The sequence below is a fragment of the Plectrocnemia conspersa genome, unplaced genomic scaffold (genome assembly GCF_051122295.1).
Source record: "Plectrocnemia conspersa isolate PC_06_02 unplaced genomic scaffold, ASM5112229v1 ptg000005l, whole genome shotgun sequence".
Taxonomy (NCBI): Eukaryota; Metazoa; Arthropoda; class Insecta; order Trichoptera; family Polycentropodidae; genus Plectrocnemia; species Plectrocnemia conspersa.
The window spans coordinates 9,467,847-9,487,525 of record NW_028277169.1 but is presented as its reverse complement, the minus strand read 5'-3'; the positions used below and the strand labels follow the sequence as shown (position 1 = coordinate 9,487,525).

At 36.5% G+C, this 19,679-nt stretch overlaps 2 protein-coding genes across 8 annotated transcripts in view; both read left to right on the top strand.

The window, feature by feature from the left end:
• Positions 1–19,679, top strand: part of twin (CCR4-NOT transcription complex subunit 6-like twin) — a 136,008-nt gene that overhangs the window by 33,417 nt on the left and 82,912 nt on the right. The window contains exon 1 of one of the 7 annotated variants that reach the window (XM_088185997.1): positions 10,184–10,275. The exons of the other annotated variants lie outside the window; for them this stretch is intronic. Within the exon in view, the coding sequence (XP_088042123.1) occupies positions 10,266–10,275 (10 nt within the window). The 5' untranslated portion in view covers positions 10,184–10,265. Of the gene's footprint in view, positions 1–10,183; positions 10,276–19,679 lie in introns of those variants that run through there. 7 annotated transcript variants of the gene reach the window in all.
• LOC148234817 (uncharacterized) lies at positions 604–5,352 on the top strand. Its single transcript, XM_088185999.1, has one exon. It carries the CDS (start codon positions 3,119–3,121, stop codon positions 4,310–4,312), a length of 1,194 nt encoding a protein of 397 aa, XP_088042125.1. The 5' UTR covers positions 604–3,118; the 3' UTR covers positions 4,313–5,352.

Here is a 19,679-nt window from a genome sequence, read left to right as displayed (position 1 = left end):
TCATTGGGATCAAGGAAGTTTTCGGTGATAGCTATGAGGTGTTAGACAAATTTATGCGGGATAGTGCTTATCTATTTTAGGTGTGCACCATTATTTTTTTATATTTTTAGAAATATTTTATGGTATAATTATTATTTATAATAAAAAAATCCTGTTTGTAATAAATAAATATATTGTTATCGTATGTACTGGTTCTAAAATTACCTTGGTGTTGAACTTTCACGTCGATACTTAATAATTACCTCCGATTATCTAATAATTCACCACAAGACCCCTTATTGTTCGGAAACACGATACGGCGACACCAAACGACACGACGAGTCGCAGTTTTTCCTAATTTTACTGTTTAACTATTTTGGAACTCGAAACCACAATTTGCGACCACCGAAGAAAGGTCGCCTCTTCACCGATGAAACGAGAGCGTTTATCGTTCGTCGTCTGCGATTCCGTTAACGGTCTCGCGACGGGTCACCGCCGTCGTCATTTTTCTCGGAGGCCGATCCAGTTTTGCCGTTTTGGGCACGAACACGGAAATATGGGTCACCGGACGCGGCCGCGATCGCTCGAGGATCGCTCTCCTTACTTTCTTCCTTTGTTGTCTCGTCGAAATGCCGGTTTTGCGGACTTTCGCTTCGGTCGAGCGCGCGTCGCGAACGAGGACTCGATGCCTCTCGTAGCGTGCATTTCAATGTAGCGGAGTTCATAATTTTGCGTTTATTCAAATGATTTTCGATCTACTTGTATAGGTCTTAAATTTAAATGGACAATTTTACACTGTGGTTTACTTTCATTTGAATGTAGAAACATTAGAGTAGGATCTTATAGAATTGCTTATTAATTTATCTACGTACACTTTCTTTTCTAGCAAGTGCTTTCATTGACAATGTAATTGTCTAATCTGTGATAACTTTCTATGTTGTAGATGTTCGATTATTATAGCATTTGTCTTAGAATGGCTAGAGCAAAGTGATATTATTTACTCTTCATCGTCTAAAAGTGTAGTTACATCGATATGCGTGAAATATCGGAATGTGAAGACTCAATATCAATTTTTTTGTTGGAACATAAATCAGCATTTGCTAAACTGTTGCTTATGGTTTTTCACATATTCAACTTAGTTCTTAGCTATTCCTGTATATATATATTTTTAGCGCATTTAGTCTAAAACCACGAACGGTCCTTCCATCGCGATAATGTCGCCCCCAAGCAGGTGCCGCCTGTGGCGGTCCATCCCGATACGCAACTGGGGACGGCTAATTAAGTGGTGTACGAGCGCGTTCTAGTACGAATTGTTAAAATTTATTTTAGTTTAATTGAATAGTCACCCATAAAATTGGAGTGGTACACATAAAATTGAATCTCATTGAAGAGGAGTAACGTTCTGATATTTTTTTAGAACCACACGATTGACAACTATGTTATAAATAACATTAAGATAAGAAGATAATAAATTTCGCAAAAATATAGGCACAATTGGGCTGTAGACATCGGTAAATCGAGGTGAAAAATTATCTAATTGCGTTGTTAAAATACAAAATGACAGAACGTTAGAACGTGGCAGATATAGATCCACGATTACTGACTTTCTCGTTCCCCAATCGAATGGCATTAATGTGGTAGAGCTTTAGTTTTAACAAGACGGCGCAATATGCCACACAGCACGCGCTGCAATCAATTTATTGAAGCAAAATTTGATGCGCGCATAATTTCGCGCAATGGACATGTGAATTGGCCTCCAAAATAGTGTGATTATTTTCTGTGAGGATATGTGAAGTCTACGTCGATAAACCAGAGACGATGTACGACTCGGAAGCCAACATTCGCCGCGTTATTGCCGGTATACAGCCCCAGCTGCTCGAAAATTGGACTTTCAGATTGCGCTTTATTCGAGCCAGCCGCGGCCCATATGCCCAAAAGCATATTTAAACACTAATGACATAAAATTATCTTTCCAATAAAGCCAATACCATGGTAATTACCGCGATGTTTATGTGTTGTATTCTTTTTTAAAATTCTATACCTCTTCTATATATTATAATACAGCCTATCTTTAATTGATAACAGAAAAAAATAATATATAATAAATAGCAGGGTTTCTTTAAAATCATTCACTTTGCGCAATACGTTTTTTATTTAAATATAATTATTAAAACTTACTTATTGCTAATATTTAACACTAACGTTTAGTGATACATATTCCGTGGACTATTTGGGTAAAAATATGTCTGAAGGGAGATTGCTAATATTTTCACTTCGTCAGCCATCCCTATTGTAAAAATGGGCACGGTCATTTCTCTGTTACATAATATAATTACTGGGAACTGTAAGCTACCGCTAGATTTCCCTGAGATAAAGTAAATGTTTTTATGTTGACACGTCGTTTATATACAAAAATATCGAACATGCTAAATTTAATTTTTATTTATTATTTTGCGCCGAAATATCGGCCAGTGGGATTTTCACATAGGGGCCGATATTTCGGCCCCCCGTGGACTACAAGGGCTAATATTATTCTACCCTTTAAACTAATAAACAAAATTATTTTTGGTAATACAAGTAGTACCGAAGATCAATTTTTATGTTTTAGATTATTTGTATTGCTTGGTTAGAAAAAATTGTATTACTAGTGTTACTTGACATGTTAATACCCGTCTAAATCCGTGTTGCTGATCAACAAGAAATTGGCCACACGGATTTTTTTTGCATTGTTGTTTCGTTAATTGTTTCAAAGCCATGCTGTTATAAAATATAAAATCATAACATTGGTTGTTTTGTATGAAGCCATATAAATGGTGTTTGGATCAGAATATGTATTGAATTTTCCGGAAACACGGAAGAAAAACAAATTATTTGAAAGATATTAGTTTTCGGAAAACTTGTTGATTGATAACAATAATTGGCATTGTACTATGCGGCGGCGGGGTACAGCGCGAATCGAAAGCGAGGCACTCCGTGCGTTCAGAGGGGGGGAGGTCTGACGGTAGGGAAGTGTGTCGGTCGGTCCCGGTCCGCAGACCGCTCGCTGCGCCGGCGGACGCCGCACGCGCCTCGCTCCGCGGCGACTTCGACGCCGACTCGAGCGGCGAACCCGAAATGGGTTAAGTGCGCTGCCGTCAACATGAGTCCCGCATCGGCCGACGGCCTGCGCGTCGACAGATACGTCGGCGGGTACTTGGTCGCCAGCTCGGCCCGCGACCACCACCGCCGCAAGCCGCCCTCCGTCAACTACGTCGGCCCTCCGAACGTCTACGGAGGCGGCTACGTCGCGGCCGCCGGGCCAGTCTTCCGCCCCTACGGCCACAACAGTTGGGCGGGCGTCCCGCTCATCTCGACCGCCCACGCCGCCGACAGGAGGAACCGGCGGCCTCAGCAGCCTCCGCCGTTCCCGAGGCAGCAGCCCGTCCGCGACTTCTCCGACAATCAGCTGCCGCTCTCGAGACTCGCGCTGCACGCGCGAGGCGCTCCCCTCATCCTCTCCAGAAGATACAACAACAACAACAATCACGCCAATCGTAAACCTAGTTGTCCCAACAATAACAACAACAACAATTACAAACCGGATGCGAATCTACCGCGCCCAGTGCCGCAGGGCTCCGACTCTTTTGGGAAGATCCCCAAAGAGCAGACTCCTCCGGCGCGAGCGTCTCCTCCGCAACAGAACGTCGATTCTCTGAGCGTAACGAGCGACGAAAGCTCGGGCTCCGCCAACTCCGAGACGTGTCTTCCTCGCATCATAAAACCGAGGAAGAGAAGAAAGAAGGATCGCAAACCGGCCGGCGATGGAAAGGCGGAATCGCCGCCGGAGAAGCCTCGGATCGACGAGAAGCCTCAGTCGCAGGCGAAGGCAATCGAGCCGGCCAGGAGCGTCGGCGACGATGACTCCGATGACTCTTCGTCTCTCTTCGAGGCGATCGGCAGGTGCTCCCCTACCGTGTGCGAGTGCAAATACTGCGACGCGTCAGAACAGCTGTGGGACTTTGATAGGTTTTGTTACTCGTCGCTGTTCTCCGACGAAGACACGTGGAGCGAGCCCCGCACCGGCTGCTCCGTCGAGAGCTTGAGAATTACCGACGAGGATAACCCCGGCGCCGGATTCGGCCCGGTGGGAGCCGGAAGGCGCGCCAAATCGCAGGAGACCCCCGACTGGAAGGCGACCGCCGTGCCCAGGTCGCCTGAGCGCGTGCCTGAGATCCTCTTTGATTGCTTTCCGTCCCGAGGTGTCAACCTGGATGTCTCCCCGTCCATATCGGCAAACGGTCACCGCGAGATCAAGTTCTTCTCGGCGAGGGACTCCGAGGTGGCCGTCCAGTGATGATTCGACCCCTTTTGTATTTTTTATACATATCGAGAGACAGTAGCGGCGTTTCGGAAAGCATCGTCTACGACCGCGAGTGATATAACATAAAAAACGAGAGCCTTTCTATGCGTTCGTCACTATGATTTACGTATTGGCTCGTCGCTGAGTTTCTAATTACACGTTTTGGGTTCTATCCGCATGCATTTAGCCGCGGCGACGTCCGGGTATTGTTTTTCCTGCGAAAGCGCGATCTCTATTTTTTAGGTATTACACGAGTGATTTGGAGTAATTGTTAAGAGCCGCTTAGAGGTTATCGATATAAATTGTGTTGTGAGTTCTACGGGTGTTTCGACGAGTCGCTCGACGGTTGCGTTTTCGTTATTTTCTCCATATCTATATACCATAAAATGAAAGTGGATTCGATCGCGAGAGCCTTGACGACGTTGCGGTGGTGTTTTATTTTCTATTTTTCTATTGTTCTCTTTACGGCGAACGCTATCTTTATATCTATATGTTTTTAACGTTTATTCGACGCGCCGAGGGATGTTGCGAAACGAAAACGTATCCGTCGTCGCTGTCGCTTTTGAGCGTAGTTGTGTTTCAGACTATGTAGTGATTTTAGTCTTATTTTTTGTTGTTGTCCGGAATGAGAGCGACGAGCGTGCGATTGCGAAAATTTGTTCAGATCTTGGCTTTGTTTGACGATTTTCCTCCATTTTAAATTTTCACTCATTTTTTTTGTTTGGATCGGTATATTCAATGTGATACTGGGGATAAAAATATTTATAATATTATAAAAAAATCGTATTTATTTGGTGTTGTTTTTATTGTGTTTTGTGAATGAAATGGAGTAAATTATCAAACGATGTTGCAACTTCTGAATCTGTGTTACTATATTATTTGTATTTAGTGTTTGTTTTGCGTCGAGCAAAAAAATGGGATTGTCATACGAGTGTAATTATTATAATAGTTATTTATTTTTATCATGATGTCGTTTTTGCTCCGGCTGCTCGAGGCGGTCGGCGATTGTTAAAAATAAAATGATTTGTTCAGAATATCTGTCGTTTTTTTGACGTGGATTTTACCCAATTTTCCTTTGTATATCAAAAACTCGATCTATGCATAAAAATACTACGCGATTTTCGCGTAACCCAGGCCTTGAACCGTGAATTATGACATGAATATGAATGAACTTTTTATTTCGTTGCTACTTGTCCATGTTTATTTATGGGATATGCTACATTTTTAACGCGTTTCACTACTGACAATCGTCGCACGTGAATGATTAATATATGTATATAAATAAAACTCCCCCTATGATCATCTCTCACTGACCTGTCGCCTATAAATTTCAGCATTTTATTATTGAAGCGATGAAACTCGAGATCGGTAGTTATTTAAATATATTCGTGTGAGAGTTTATTGACATTCTAAAGTTATCTTTGTATGCATTTACGTTAACAGTGACGCGAATAGCGTCAATGCGAGATATTTTGATACTCGATGACGCGAATGTCGGTCAAGTCTAAATTTAAAGTTTATTTCGGATCGACGTACGCGTGCATAGTTATTTTTAATAAATTATTTTTTATCGTTCGAATTGAATTGAATCATAGGATCGTCCAGGATAGGGTGTGGCTTTTTATTGTGCCGCACTCGTTGTTTATTCAACGTGCGCCTTCTATCGGATTACGTATTGGGAAAGGTCTGCTTTTCGAGATGTCCTATGGCGTGAAAGCACACGCGGTAGAAACTCAACCGTTTTTACGTCGTGTGTAGTGGAGAAAAGAGCCACAGCGTTAACTGTGCGAGCCCCGTTAATTGATACGCTTTCACTGCTCGGAGAAATCCGTCTCTCTAATCCAGGGGAGATAAACTCAGACTTTCAATATCGGAAAACGTGTAGGTATATTATTCATAAATAACGAGTTGGCGTTGCATTAACCTGGTTCTCTCCCGCCTACTCTAAATAAAAAACACCCGGAGGAGAATGGAAATCTGGTTCATAGCTATGAAACAGTTTGAGATTGGGCAAAGTTGAAGGGATGGAGTAATTTGTAATAAATTATGGGAGATAATAGCCCATAAATAATCCATTCAGCTATTGTGTGGACGAAAACTTTGTTGTGTGCGAGTTTGGTATTTTAGTAGTTGAATTATAATTTTAGCTATAGGCGCGTGTCATCCAATCTCACGATACAGCTAAGCGTATTGTAGTAGGTTGTTGAAAAAATACACACGATTGAGTGTGGTCAGTGCTTTTTTGTAGTAAATACTAGAGATTTATTTTAAAATGCTCAGCTATTATTAAATAATGAATACATATTTTTAATTAAACTTTTTGTATAAAAATTGTTTAAAGCGGGGTTTCTTAGCACGTTTTGTTCTTTTCATATGAAAGCAACGAACCCTTTTCAAAATAAAGTTTTCAAATGCAAGGAAAAATTTACAATCGAGGCATTGAAATATATATTATATAGTATTTTTTTAACAAACGTGTCAATGTAAATGTTGCTGTTGTTTATCTTGAATAATAACAATAAAATCTTGGGTTTATTGTGTTGTACAATTAATTGATTTAGATATTTTTTTTCATTGCTACTACAAGTGTTGAAAATCCAAATTCGCATAGATAGAGATTTTCTAGAATTTTTTGTTAAACTTCAGTTGTAAGTTTTTGTCCTAAAATTTTCGATACAGTTCATATCAGTAAGAAAAAGATTCTAGATTCATGGTTCAGCTTTTAAGTCTTTCTTAAAAAAACTTAAACTGTTAACGTGCCTATCAATGCAACAAATGCAACGAGATATTTTCAGATAAAATACAGAAAAACTGCGTTAGTTGATCGTTAATTAATATAAGTAATTTTTTTGAAATCCTTAATCGCGGACACATATCCCAGAATAAGAAATCCTGGTTTAGAGGATAGGAAATTAAGTCTTAAACATTGTTCTTGACTTTCGAATACTTTTTTTTTTAGTAAGTAAGATTTGTGGCTAAGTGGTGTTAGGCGCCGGAAAAGTTGTTTGATTCACATTTTATAGTACGCAAATGTTTCAAATATTTATACCGATATATGTACAGGTTGGACCATAAGTTCTTGCATTTTTTAAAAATTCTATAAAAAAAAACTGCAGGTCTAATGATAATGCATGTTTATTTCACTGTAAGAACACATTTTGGAAAATCATGTCTTAAAAATAATGTTGTCTAAATATTCACCAACCCGCTGCTAGCATTCCTTGAATCTGGAACCTAGGTTTTGAAACACTCATGATGTTGGCTATCTATTGACGAATATTCGTGCCTGGTTATCAAGTAAACACGACTTTTGAGGTAACTCCATAAAAAATTAAGAGGTATCAAATCTGGTCTGCGAGGGGGTGGGAATGGGATGTTAGATCTACTCTATATCAGTTTGTTAGGAAACATTTCCTTCAACACCGGTCTAGATTTAGTAGTTTCAAGTCCAGTTTCAAAATTCGACGCAAAGTTGATCTTGGTATCGCTATAGCAGCAGAACGCTTGCGAATCCACAGGCCCGGATCTTCTCGCACAGACTAGTTAATTTGCGCAACATTATTTTTGCCTCTCCTACGAATCGGCACAAAAGCCGGGAAATTTCGGGAATAAAATATACAGACTGTCTCGAAGCAGATCCTAGTCGTAAGTAATGCTCTTCTGCGAGTTTGTTAGTGATGCTGTGTTTATACTGGTCCTTCGACGAAGCTTGGACAAATTGGAGAGCAAGTTAATTTAGTACCTATCGCGTTATTGTTTAGCTTCGCTTTCGTTACATCTTTTTATGTAATCCAGATTACCAATACAACGCTTATTAGTTCTTTTTTTATGAAAAAGAGTTTTATGTTGTAATAATTCATAATATTGCTAGCATCAAAAAAATAGATTTATCTTGATTTCTCTTGATTACTTGTATAATATAAAGTTTGACGTAAAGCGTGTTAAACACTGCTCAACTGAATCAGTAATTTATTGCCTCTCCCCACCCCTTTGAATTTGTACAGAAAAATGCATTTCATTTAATTAAATTGAAATATTATAAAAAATTACCACTAACTGACGAACTTTTGCACTCCTCCTTCCCTCAGTAAAAACTTATAAACCAGAAATTATCGGACTAATCATAAAAAATATATTAGAAACAGTCTTGAATCTATCCCGAAAATATTTATTTAAATTTGCCATTTCGGCGAAATCATATCTGAATATATTTTCACCGGTAGATACATATTTTTACCAGTAAAATGCTATTTATAAATATTACAGTGAATGTGTATTTTCAGCGAAATTATATTTTCACTAGTGAAATCCAAATACATTTTCACCAGTATATATATTTCTACTAGCGAAAATATAATTTAACTAGTGAAATTATTTGCTGCTCTAAAATGTCTATGAAACGCAATTTTTCTAAAACTAATTATAATTTTAAAACTTTCATTGGGTCAAGTCCAAAATATAAACTAAGCCGATTCATCTAACAGGGGAAAATAAGCGGAAGAATAAGTACATTATATTTCGCATATTGCTCCATAGTTTACTTGGACTTCGATATTTTGTTTTAAAAATATGATAGCTATCTTTACCGATATTACTATGGATGCTTTTGATGTGGATTTTTGACTTCCGAGAAGGGATAATTGTTTTTTGCACTCTCCCATTGGTCAAAATTCGGGTTAGATATGCTTCATTTGATTCTCACTTATTGTAATATTGTACAAAAATACTTCATTTGAGCGTTTCCATTGCGACAGCCCCGTCTCATTGATTCTAAACAGGGATTCTAAACTGAATTTGGCTGGAAAAATACATTTAATGTAATAACGTGAATCTTAATAAAATGTAAAGGTTAAAAAACGAATTCATTGGTGTTAATTAAATTATTTTTATTGAGATGTCGAATGTATATAATCAAGTTTTAATGGATGCCATGCGATTCGAATCCGTTTCGTTTATTTGCATTTTATTGCGGTTCTCCACGTAAGCAAATCGTATTTTTATTTCTTACAACTTCCTATCGTTCTTCGTTTCTCCCTCTTAAGTTTAGATTCCTTCCCATTCGCTTTAATTTAATTTGCGAGTTTTAATTGAATCGAACCATATCAAGCGGTAAGTGTCGCCGAGACGACGTTAATTAATTTTATAACAACGACCCGTATAGTTAACGCGTTAACACCGCAAACCGTAAAACGCTGTACTAGGAAATCGACTAATCCACGTTCTATTTCACAGTCGGAGTTCCTCGAGCGTGAATACCAAAAAAATAATATAAGTACACACACATACTTTAAAATGTTACATTGCGCGCGCTAACCTATTTATTATACGTGCACACATCCATCTTCCTATATAATAAATATACAGAGCGGACCAGCTCTTTAATTCCAGCACCTGCTCTCGGTTCAACTCGCGAGAGACGCGTGTTGTTTCTTCAAGGTCTTCCCCTTTCATACGATTTTTTTACACCGACCTAGTACACGGTGTGTGCGTACGCCGAAACGATAGCCACACGTAAAACTTTAACGAGGCACCTAGGCTCTGAACCACCTGTCTCCTGTGTGTGTTCTTCATTATCCGCTCTCCGCGAGAGAGAGATAAGGCAGAGATAGATCCGAACAAGACGCGTCTTATCTCCACCGATACATCTTGCGACCTTTGGCTATCTGAATCATCGTCGTATCGTTCGTTCGTTCCGCAACATTGCAGCGTCAATTAAAACGTGATCGGAGGCGAGGCCATTGTGTTCGAGTTGTGCAATTAATCTACAATATGGAAAAATGCTCACTCCGCCGATGTTATTGTTTTGCTCTTATCGGCGTTTTTCGACGTTTAGCAATACGTGTGGCAGACAAATCGGTCAGTTGGCATCGTCCTAGTGCCGTTGCTGTCTGCTTCGTTGCCGCTACAACCCGATGTTGATGTTGACCAGTCTTGGACGTTGGTTACCATGGCGTATTGTACGTTAATCTTTTAAATTACTTATAATATCAGCTCATTATTAGAGAATTTTCAATACCTAATATGTGCGACTCGATTTTAATCAATCATTACAATAATCATCCGTGAGATTAGAAAAATCTATGTAAACCTAATCCATAATGATCGATTGGAATTATAATTATATAATAATCACTAATTCCTATTTTCCAGACACGATATAAATTTAAAAAACACTAAGATTCACATGGAATTCGAACCTAAGTCTTTCAGGTCAATAGTCGGCGATTTATACCATTCGTCTATCGTCATGGAATATTTTTTTCATATACTATCTACTATACTTTGGAAAAAGTAGTATTGTTTTTTGTTATTTAGTGTTCTCTCACTTTGAATACTTTCAACTAATTCACTGATGAAGATCCACAACTTTTCCTTCCCTGCGAATTTTCAATTGTGCTTTCAAAATAAAACCTTATTATTTAAAATATATCATAAATGCTCTTTTGAATTGAGGTCTAGTGACTAGACCAATCCATTTAATCTCTCCGATTCAAATTAACTTAACGAAGTCTCACGAAGATCGTCGCTTAGTTAGAATCGTATTTGGATATACAGTGCTGTGCAAAAGTTTTGGACCACCAGATTCAGTAACATTATTTGAATAGCATCACAGCATCTCGGGGTTTTTCTTGTCAAACAATCAACACATCTGCTTAAACATAAGAGCAGCAATTCTTCAGGTTTTTCAGATTAGGACCCCAAACTTTAAATTGGTAATACTATTTCTGCGGCACATTATCTCATACATAATTATACAGTTTAAACTTATTTCAAAGCCAATTTCGTGGAATCAATTTACTCTAACGCTTCTATTATTTTTTTGAAAATAATGACTTATGTAAATAATCTCTTGCAACCGTTTATTTACATTTAACCACACAGCTTTGATTTTCTAAGCGGCTGTCTTTATTTTCTACGTCCTGGTCTAGACTTGTATGCACCATATTTACTGAACCTGTTTACTTAGTTTAGTAATAATGACGTGAAAATTAATATGTCTTCACATAAAATGTTTATACGAACAAACAATTCAACTAAAATATGTAGAAGTTTTGCCCGTAACTATATATTTGCATGCACATCGCCAAAGTTTGTGATGATGCATCGGGGATGCTCGACTTCGTCATACGGAGCGTGATACGCTAGTTGTAACATCCTCGTATATTAGATATCTCTACAAGAGGAAGTACGGGTCGTATCCGTATTTGTATCATAGTACAGTTTTTCTAGGAGCGGTGAGATTTTATTTCTTTCATTCTCAGCGTAGCGTTTACGCATTAAAACATTTTTCAAAGTTGCTAAAGGACGGTGTCGGCAACCCGTCAATGTTCAGCGATTTTAGAGTGCTCTTAAAGAGACGCAATCGCATCCCTTATGCCTGTCGCAGCAAGCACGTTAGCGCTTAAAAATGCTCTTCTTGCACGATTTTGTTTTCAGCGATAGTATGAGGAGCTGAAAAAAATATGTAAGATTTAAAAAAATATTTTATGGTATTCTTATTGTTTGTATAAGGACTACCATGACGCATTGGGTTTCGTGGAACGTGAAAATTCTAAGAATTTTCACGATCTGCAGTTAAAAGTATACGCTAAAAATATTTTGCTTAGATTATAAACTCGCGGAGAACTGTGCGGAACATGGCAGTTTTGAATATTCGAAATATTACCCAAAATCCATGGCCTTAAAATGTTTTTACGTCTTCGAAATTTTTTTGTTAATATTTATAATGTTTATCGGCTGTATATACTATGAGCGAAATTCACAGAATTTGTTCGTTGAACGAAACAAAATGTTAGAAAGGCCTAACCTTTATTATCGTTTAACAGTTATCTCAAAAACAGGTGTGCATTGCAAATTTTTATGAAGTTCGTGTTTTGTATTCATTGTTTCAAGACGCAAATATTTTATTTCCATTAGTTTAATAATTCGATCGCAGATAATTTATATGCAGATCTGCACAAAACAAACGCCGATTATGTATCTAAATTTAAAATGTTTCATCAATTTTTGGTGAATTAAATCAATCGCAACTGATATTAATTCTGGTGATTTAAAAAAGCTTAATGCAGTCCCTGATAAAAAATATGTAATAAATAAATTAAGCATCGTCCTTTCACCCTCACTGATCAGTAATTCGTACAGCATTGTGTTATGCATATTTTATATAATTCGTAAAGTTTTACGATTATGAAAGTAATTATTGAACATAATTAACGAATAAATATTCTTTAATTAAATAATACTTTACAGACAATTAATTGGGCTTTTTGCACTAATTGGAAAAATAAATTAATATCGGTAAAAACAGAGAATAAAATTACGAATATTCGTATACTTCATCCATTTTTAATTTAATATTTATATGGTTGAAAACTACGAATAATTTAGATCCTTTATCTTGTGTTTGAGATGTAGTTCTAAAATTTGTACAAAAAATATCAGACGGTCGAAGAGAAAAGCGGGTGGTTTTCTCGGTTATGCGTAATTCCGCTTAGTGCGAGTTAGGTTGAGCTCTCGTTATTTCAAATTAAGCAAAGTGTTAATATTCTGACGTATATACTCCGGAAGAAAGTCCAAAATCCGTCCTCGCTCCTTTGACCAATGTCGATGATTCAGAGTAGAACCAGACTCTTTGTTATTGTCTAATAATGATTCATTGCGTGTATATTGGTACAACATCGTATTTCTACGGAATGCGTAATTCGGGTTAGTTGTGATATTTGGCTCCGATTCTCGTCTTTATTAAAGTAAGGACGAAATAACTTAGTTAATTTTTAAATGCAAGGAAAAAAAAACTGTTACTTTAATGATGCTTTTAGCGAGTCTTTTGCAATTAATTTAAATGCTGATTAAGTGTGATCCCGACTATTCAATAGACGTAGATATTTATGGATTTAAATTTTATTTGATTCGACGTACGTAGTTTTCATGTGTATTAATTTATTGGCATCTATAGTTATTTATTGCCCTTATTACTCTATGGGGTCGATATTATACATATCTATATACGGCCGACAATGAGTAATGTTGCGAAAATCGTCAGACGCTATGTAGAGAGAAAGAGACCCGTCGTCGTGCCGTTTGGCAATCTTTGCGTTGTCGACATTTTGATTTCGAGTACGCTGACTCCGAGAAACAATTGTAGCGAAATCAAACAACGTCGGCTAAGGTAATTAACCGGCCGCGTTGCTCAAAATTTTACGTCGTTCTGAGTGTGCCACACGTACGCAATACCCAAGACCGTGATTCACTGTTTTCTTTTTCGATTCATTTTCCTATTGTAAGAACTTCAATGAGGGCGAAAGGTTAAATACATTAATTGCAACGCGCTGTTACTTGCCAGAGAAACAATGAAATCAATATGTAACCGTGTGTCGTCTTCTCGGAGTTATCTCTCTAGACTTGTGTTGTTGTTGTTTTCAATAAGATAAAGGCGCTCGTGTATTCGCGCATTGTGTATATGTGCATTGTGGCGTATATAATAAAACGATTGTATACAGAACCATGCCTATTTGATGGACGAGCAATCTGAACCAATGATTAGTCGTAATTCATAACTTATGTAACATTGCTATGTTATAATATAAAAGTCAAGTTCTAAGCACACTTTTTTCATAGCTTCAAGTCCTACGAAAATATTACGTAAGCCCCTACGGAAGATTCATTGAAAATGGAAGTTATATTTGATTTATCGAACAATTTTCCGTTTCGTAGTGCGTCGTTCCTCTTTATTTACAAATTTACGACGCTCTATTACCGACCCCGACCTCTCTTATGCTACCGGACTTGTCGACAAAACATGCTTAGTGGTGGGTTAGTGTGATATATCATTATCGAAAATCGTTTGATTTACATTCGAGACGATTCTCCTCAGTCAACATATTTGCATACAATCGGACGCGTTAATTTGCGATTGGACGCTTTTCGAAACGCCGCATCTTTAATTGCCAGTCATCTGTATAGTGAGACACGGCATATCATGATGATAATGGTCGCGGATGTCATAGGCGTTAACACACAATGGACGTCTTCCTACTTCTAATGGGTCCATTTGAATGTTCCTCGAAGGCGCTGTTGTATCTTTTAAGAACACACTGATATATACCCAGACAATTGACAATTTAACGTAACGTAATATATAGATATATGAAAGGCAACCATTACGTGTTATCAGTTTTTAGAAAAGCTAAAAATAAGGTTCAGGTTAGATAAAACGCGAAATATTTCAAATGAATTATATAAAGGGTTACCGTCACTTTTTATCATGACAATACCGATAATTATAGTACATCGTATGTACAAAACTCACAAATCTTGACTTTCTGGAAAAGCTCATTTATTTTCATATTGAGGGATTTTTTCTGCGTAAATACATTTTATCGAATGGTATTACGTTATGAAATTATTACATATAGCATCGTACTCGTTCAGTCTATAGCCCTGGAATATATAATTTATTATTAATATATAAATAATATTTACATTGTTGTATATTTTTTTTAAATAAACACAAAAATGTAATGCTTATTGTACAATACTTAATGTTAGGTTGTCGCGCTCATTGTTTATTTGCGTCGTTCTTTGGTGTTCTAAATACAGGTGGCCCATAATTTTTTGCACTTTTGAAAACTCATTAATAATAATGAATGTTTATTTCACCGAAAGAACACAATTGTGAAAATAATGTTTAAATTCCGCTGCCAGCATCCTTCGATACTGGCAGCTATGTTTTAAAACAATAACGCGACTTATAACATATACGCAATATCAGTTTATTAGAAAATATTTCCTTCACCACCGGTATAGTCACATTGAATGTATGACAGCTTACCCAATCTTTCACCAGTTTGGTTCAAGAATAGTTGTTGTAAAACTATTTTCTGCAGAACACGCGTTCTTCCCCCCATGAAGCGATCCATTGCGACTTAATTTCTAAGGGCCAAACCAAACAGCACGCGGACTGTGCGCACCTCTTCCGCGCGGTTCCCGCTCGGAAGTGATCTAAAAAGTACAAAAACTTATGGCCCACCTGTATAACGATTTCCTTCGAAGGTTTGTTTGTAGAACACGTTTGTTCAAGATTACGATTTTTAATGGACAGTTGTTTTTATAATACATATAGGATATTCTATTTATTTATTTAGCTAATATAGCTAATTGTTTATACATTAAAGAAATGTAATCAAAACATACATATAAAAAAGATTTATTTCAGAAATGCACGAAGGTGTTTTTTTATTCCAATGAAAAAACCATCTAAAATTTTATTTTTGTGGATGTCTACAAATATTATTATACAAATTAAAATATTCCCCTGGCCGTACTCGTTTTCTTGTACCGAACTATCCTTAAATTGTCTCTATTTCTGGTATTAAATCTATGTACATCTTTATTTCCTATTAAAATATTATTTTCTAACATATATAAATACTAGTAAATCTAGTTTAATTTAAAACTACTCTTATTACCATATTTTCTTATTTTTGCAATCTAATTTATTAAGCATATAAAATATTATTGCACAATAATTGAAGTAGGGCAATATTATACTATCTTAGATTATTTGTAATATCTAAATATTTTATATCATCAATCATTTCTATAATAGAGTTATCTATAAATATTTTCATATTATTATATAACATATCTTTATACTTAATGAACATACATTTTGTTTGAGTACATTCTTTTTTAGCCATATTTCTATTATAATTAATTCATTACAAACAGATGTATTTTGCATTTTTTACAATATTAACATATATTATAAATAACAATGGTCCTAATTTGGATCCATGTGGTACACCGTCTGATATTATTTTCTGTTTATAATAAGCATAATTTATTTTAACTTTTTACTTTCTCTTTTTTAAATGATTATCAAACTATCTTAACGCTGTTACACTTATTTCTTTATCATTATACTTCTGTCTATTGTTTCGAAAGCTCTCTTGAAATCCAAGAAAACTACTCCAATGATTTTGTTCTTAACCTTGGCTAACAACCAATCATTTATCACTACACTTGTAATGCAGTCTCAGTGGAATGTTTTTTTTTTACAATTGCAATTATTGTTGTTCACTCATAATATTTTATTAAATAATAAAATTCTTTAATTGTTTAATTACTACTTCTTCCATCATCTTTCCCATACAAGGCAACATGTTAATAGGTTTCATTTTTTCAATCTTTTTATCTTAGGTATAGGTATAATAATAGCAATCTTTAAATTATCAGGTGTGTCTCCTTCAGAGAGTGCTTTATTTACTAAATAATATATTTTCTATGTTTCGTTAATTATATTTACATCCAATTGATCAGAACTGGTTCATTTTTTTAATTTACAAATTATTTTGTGAATTTATTTTAAAGATACTGATTTAAATTCTCCAAATTTTACATTATATGTGCAGTAATATAATTAAATATAACTATTTAAGTATTTGTGTGTAACTAGATAAATAATGGAAAATTTGTTTGTTTTACTTAGATAAGTGTATTTTTTGGATCAGGACTATAAATATATATTTTTTTATATAAGTCACGTTTTACTCATGACTTGAGACATTTTTGGACATTTTCTCATACACCTTGTCGACCTCTACGGTCGAAGACAACAACGCATGGAAACGATGCATATTTGGCATGTGGGTCACGAAATGGAGCCGCCGGAGATTATGTACTCAAAAAATATACGTTGAAAAAAAAACAAAGTGAGCCCCCCTCCCTCCCCCATGCTACGAAGCTCTGACACTGATGAAGGTGTCGATCTGAAGCTTTCCATAAAAATCTACTTTGAAGTATTGTTGCGTAAATCATTTTAATTCGCTTGTTGTTGTTTTGGTGTGCTCGTTATGCTTCGAATAAAAAAATCTACTGAAAAACGACGAATGACAGACTGTTTCTGCGTTGCGCTAAAGAGTTTTGCACAACTGCTTCTTCTCACGATTCAGTTTCGGCGCATTGCCAAAGTGTTTAAATAATCGTTAATGATGGCAATACGAAACGATTTGGTTGCCTCACTTTTCTTAATTATAACGAGCGTCAAAATCTATAACGCGTAATCATCGAGTCGGCGACGCCGCGGGCGCCCAAAATAGAATAAGAAAACTGCCATAGTTTCGATTTCGTTTTTATTCAGTTCTCATTATGCGAACGAAAACTAAATTGCGCCTATGCGGCTGTTTTGGCGTTATTCGATTTTGTGTATAATTTTCGGTTTGATTTGGTCCGTTTCACGCGACGCGCCACCTCACACCCTTTTGCGCGGAAAATTGCGTTATTGCCGAGAGTTAACACACTTCGTGTGATATAATTGTAATTATGGTCCCTCCGTCGATAACGGAAATCTACGCGCGTGAGACTTTTTAACCAGCTGCTGAACAATTAGACCAAGAGCCGCGCCTAACCGTCAAGCCATATCTCACCGCGCAGTCTAACTGCATCTCATGCTGAAATCTGTGAACCGATGGAAAAATCCTACTTGTCATTCTTACGTGTCCGGTGTGTACTGTTCGTACGCATCTGCATTCTAAAGCTCAAAAATCTCAACTGAAGTATATATTTTTGAACTTATTTTAAATTGACGACGAGTTGTATTAAATGATACAAAATAGCGAGTGGTTTTCTCGGTCGATTATGCGTAGCTCGATCCTTTGACCAATATCGATGATTCGGAGTTAAACCAGACTTTGTTATTGTCTTATATATGTATTGGTACAACATTGTCATTCTATGAATGCGTAATCAGGATAAGTTGTGTTTGATGTTTGTTGTGATATTTGATCTCGACCCTTGTCAAAATAAAAGATTAAATAATAAAAAACTTAAAAAATCGTTCTACTAAAATAAATTTCTGCTTTAAATAATAAATATTTACGACAACAAATCATAATATCGCGGTATAAAAATAGTTTTATTTTTTTCTCTCGCTTTTATCTGACACGAAGATTATCGTCTCCTTCATATATAGTTGGTATTTGTTTATGATTAGTGTAATATGTGTATATTATTATTTTTATAACTTTATTTTGGATGACATGCAATTAAAAAAAATAATAGTATTACCGGTGTTACTCCACACCCAGCAAGCAATACGCTATGATCTAAGTCAATAAAATAAAATAAACTTCAGTGCGTTTCCCTCTTATTAAAAAAAGTTTTGCATTATACGCTATATTACAATAATGTGTATAATACTTACGCACATAAATTAATCTCGCCGCATTAAAAAAAAAACGAGTTTTCCCTAACAATTCAACAAGAAGTTCGCCGCATTTATTGCGTGGCTATAAACCGATGACGCAGTTACTAGTGAGTTATTTATGTATTTATATACTATACTTTTCGTGTTTGGCGGCGGTCGGGGAAAATTAATTTTCGGGCTCGCGTTTTTCAGCGGCTCTCTCCGTTACAATTTGTCAACGTGGATCGATGCTGTGCGTATTTATTTATACGGCTCCAGACGGATGGATCAAGAGACGTAAGCTTTCCAGCGCGTTAGTGTCTCCATTGTGTTGTGGGTATTATGTATACCTCGCCGGTCGGGTAATGTTCGAGATTACAAAGTGAGAGGTGCTTCGCTCGAACGATCATTCGCAGGTGTAACTAGTATTGAATTATGAAACCACTCCTATGAAGCATGTAAAATGCTAACGACCGCCCGATACTGTGTTGTGCAGAAGAGACGCCAACCGCGAGTCTTTTCAATCGACCGAAATGCTACCCTCAACTTTGAGCGGTGTTGATACATACGCGTCACGCCTATCGGACGTGTGTAAATATAGAATGGTTAAGTATTCCTATGCGCTTAATTTAATTTATTCACGTGTTTAGCGGTGTTTACCCCAAATTTCCCTAATCGATCGCCGAAATGCGTGTAACTCGTTCGACCTGAACAGAGAAGGTTTTCCGACCGAAAGGGTCATTTCCCCAAAAACTAATAATATTCGTTCGCGTTTTATATAAACCAAAAAATAACTTTTATCAATTTTTGGTCAATCGGAAACTATGAAATGTCTAATTAATTTTAACGAAATATATTTCTTCATAAAATTATAAACTAAAATATTGTAATATTATTTATATTATTTGAAAACCGGTAGTGCGTAATCGAAAGCTATCGTAATCGTTTGACTCTTGACATTTTTTCGGTTAACACTTCACCTTTTGAGTTACGAGGGTTCAAATATTACACGCGACAAAATTGCGTTTGCGCCATTATGTACAGTTTTCTTAACCTTCGGCTATCATGATCTGTGTCGTAAAATTGTATGTATGTTTATTTTCGGTTAAGACAATACTACTGATATTGATATTTTAATAATTTATCCGCTCAGTACAATATCTAATTTCAAGCTGT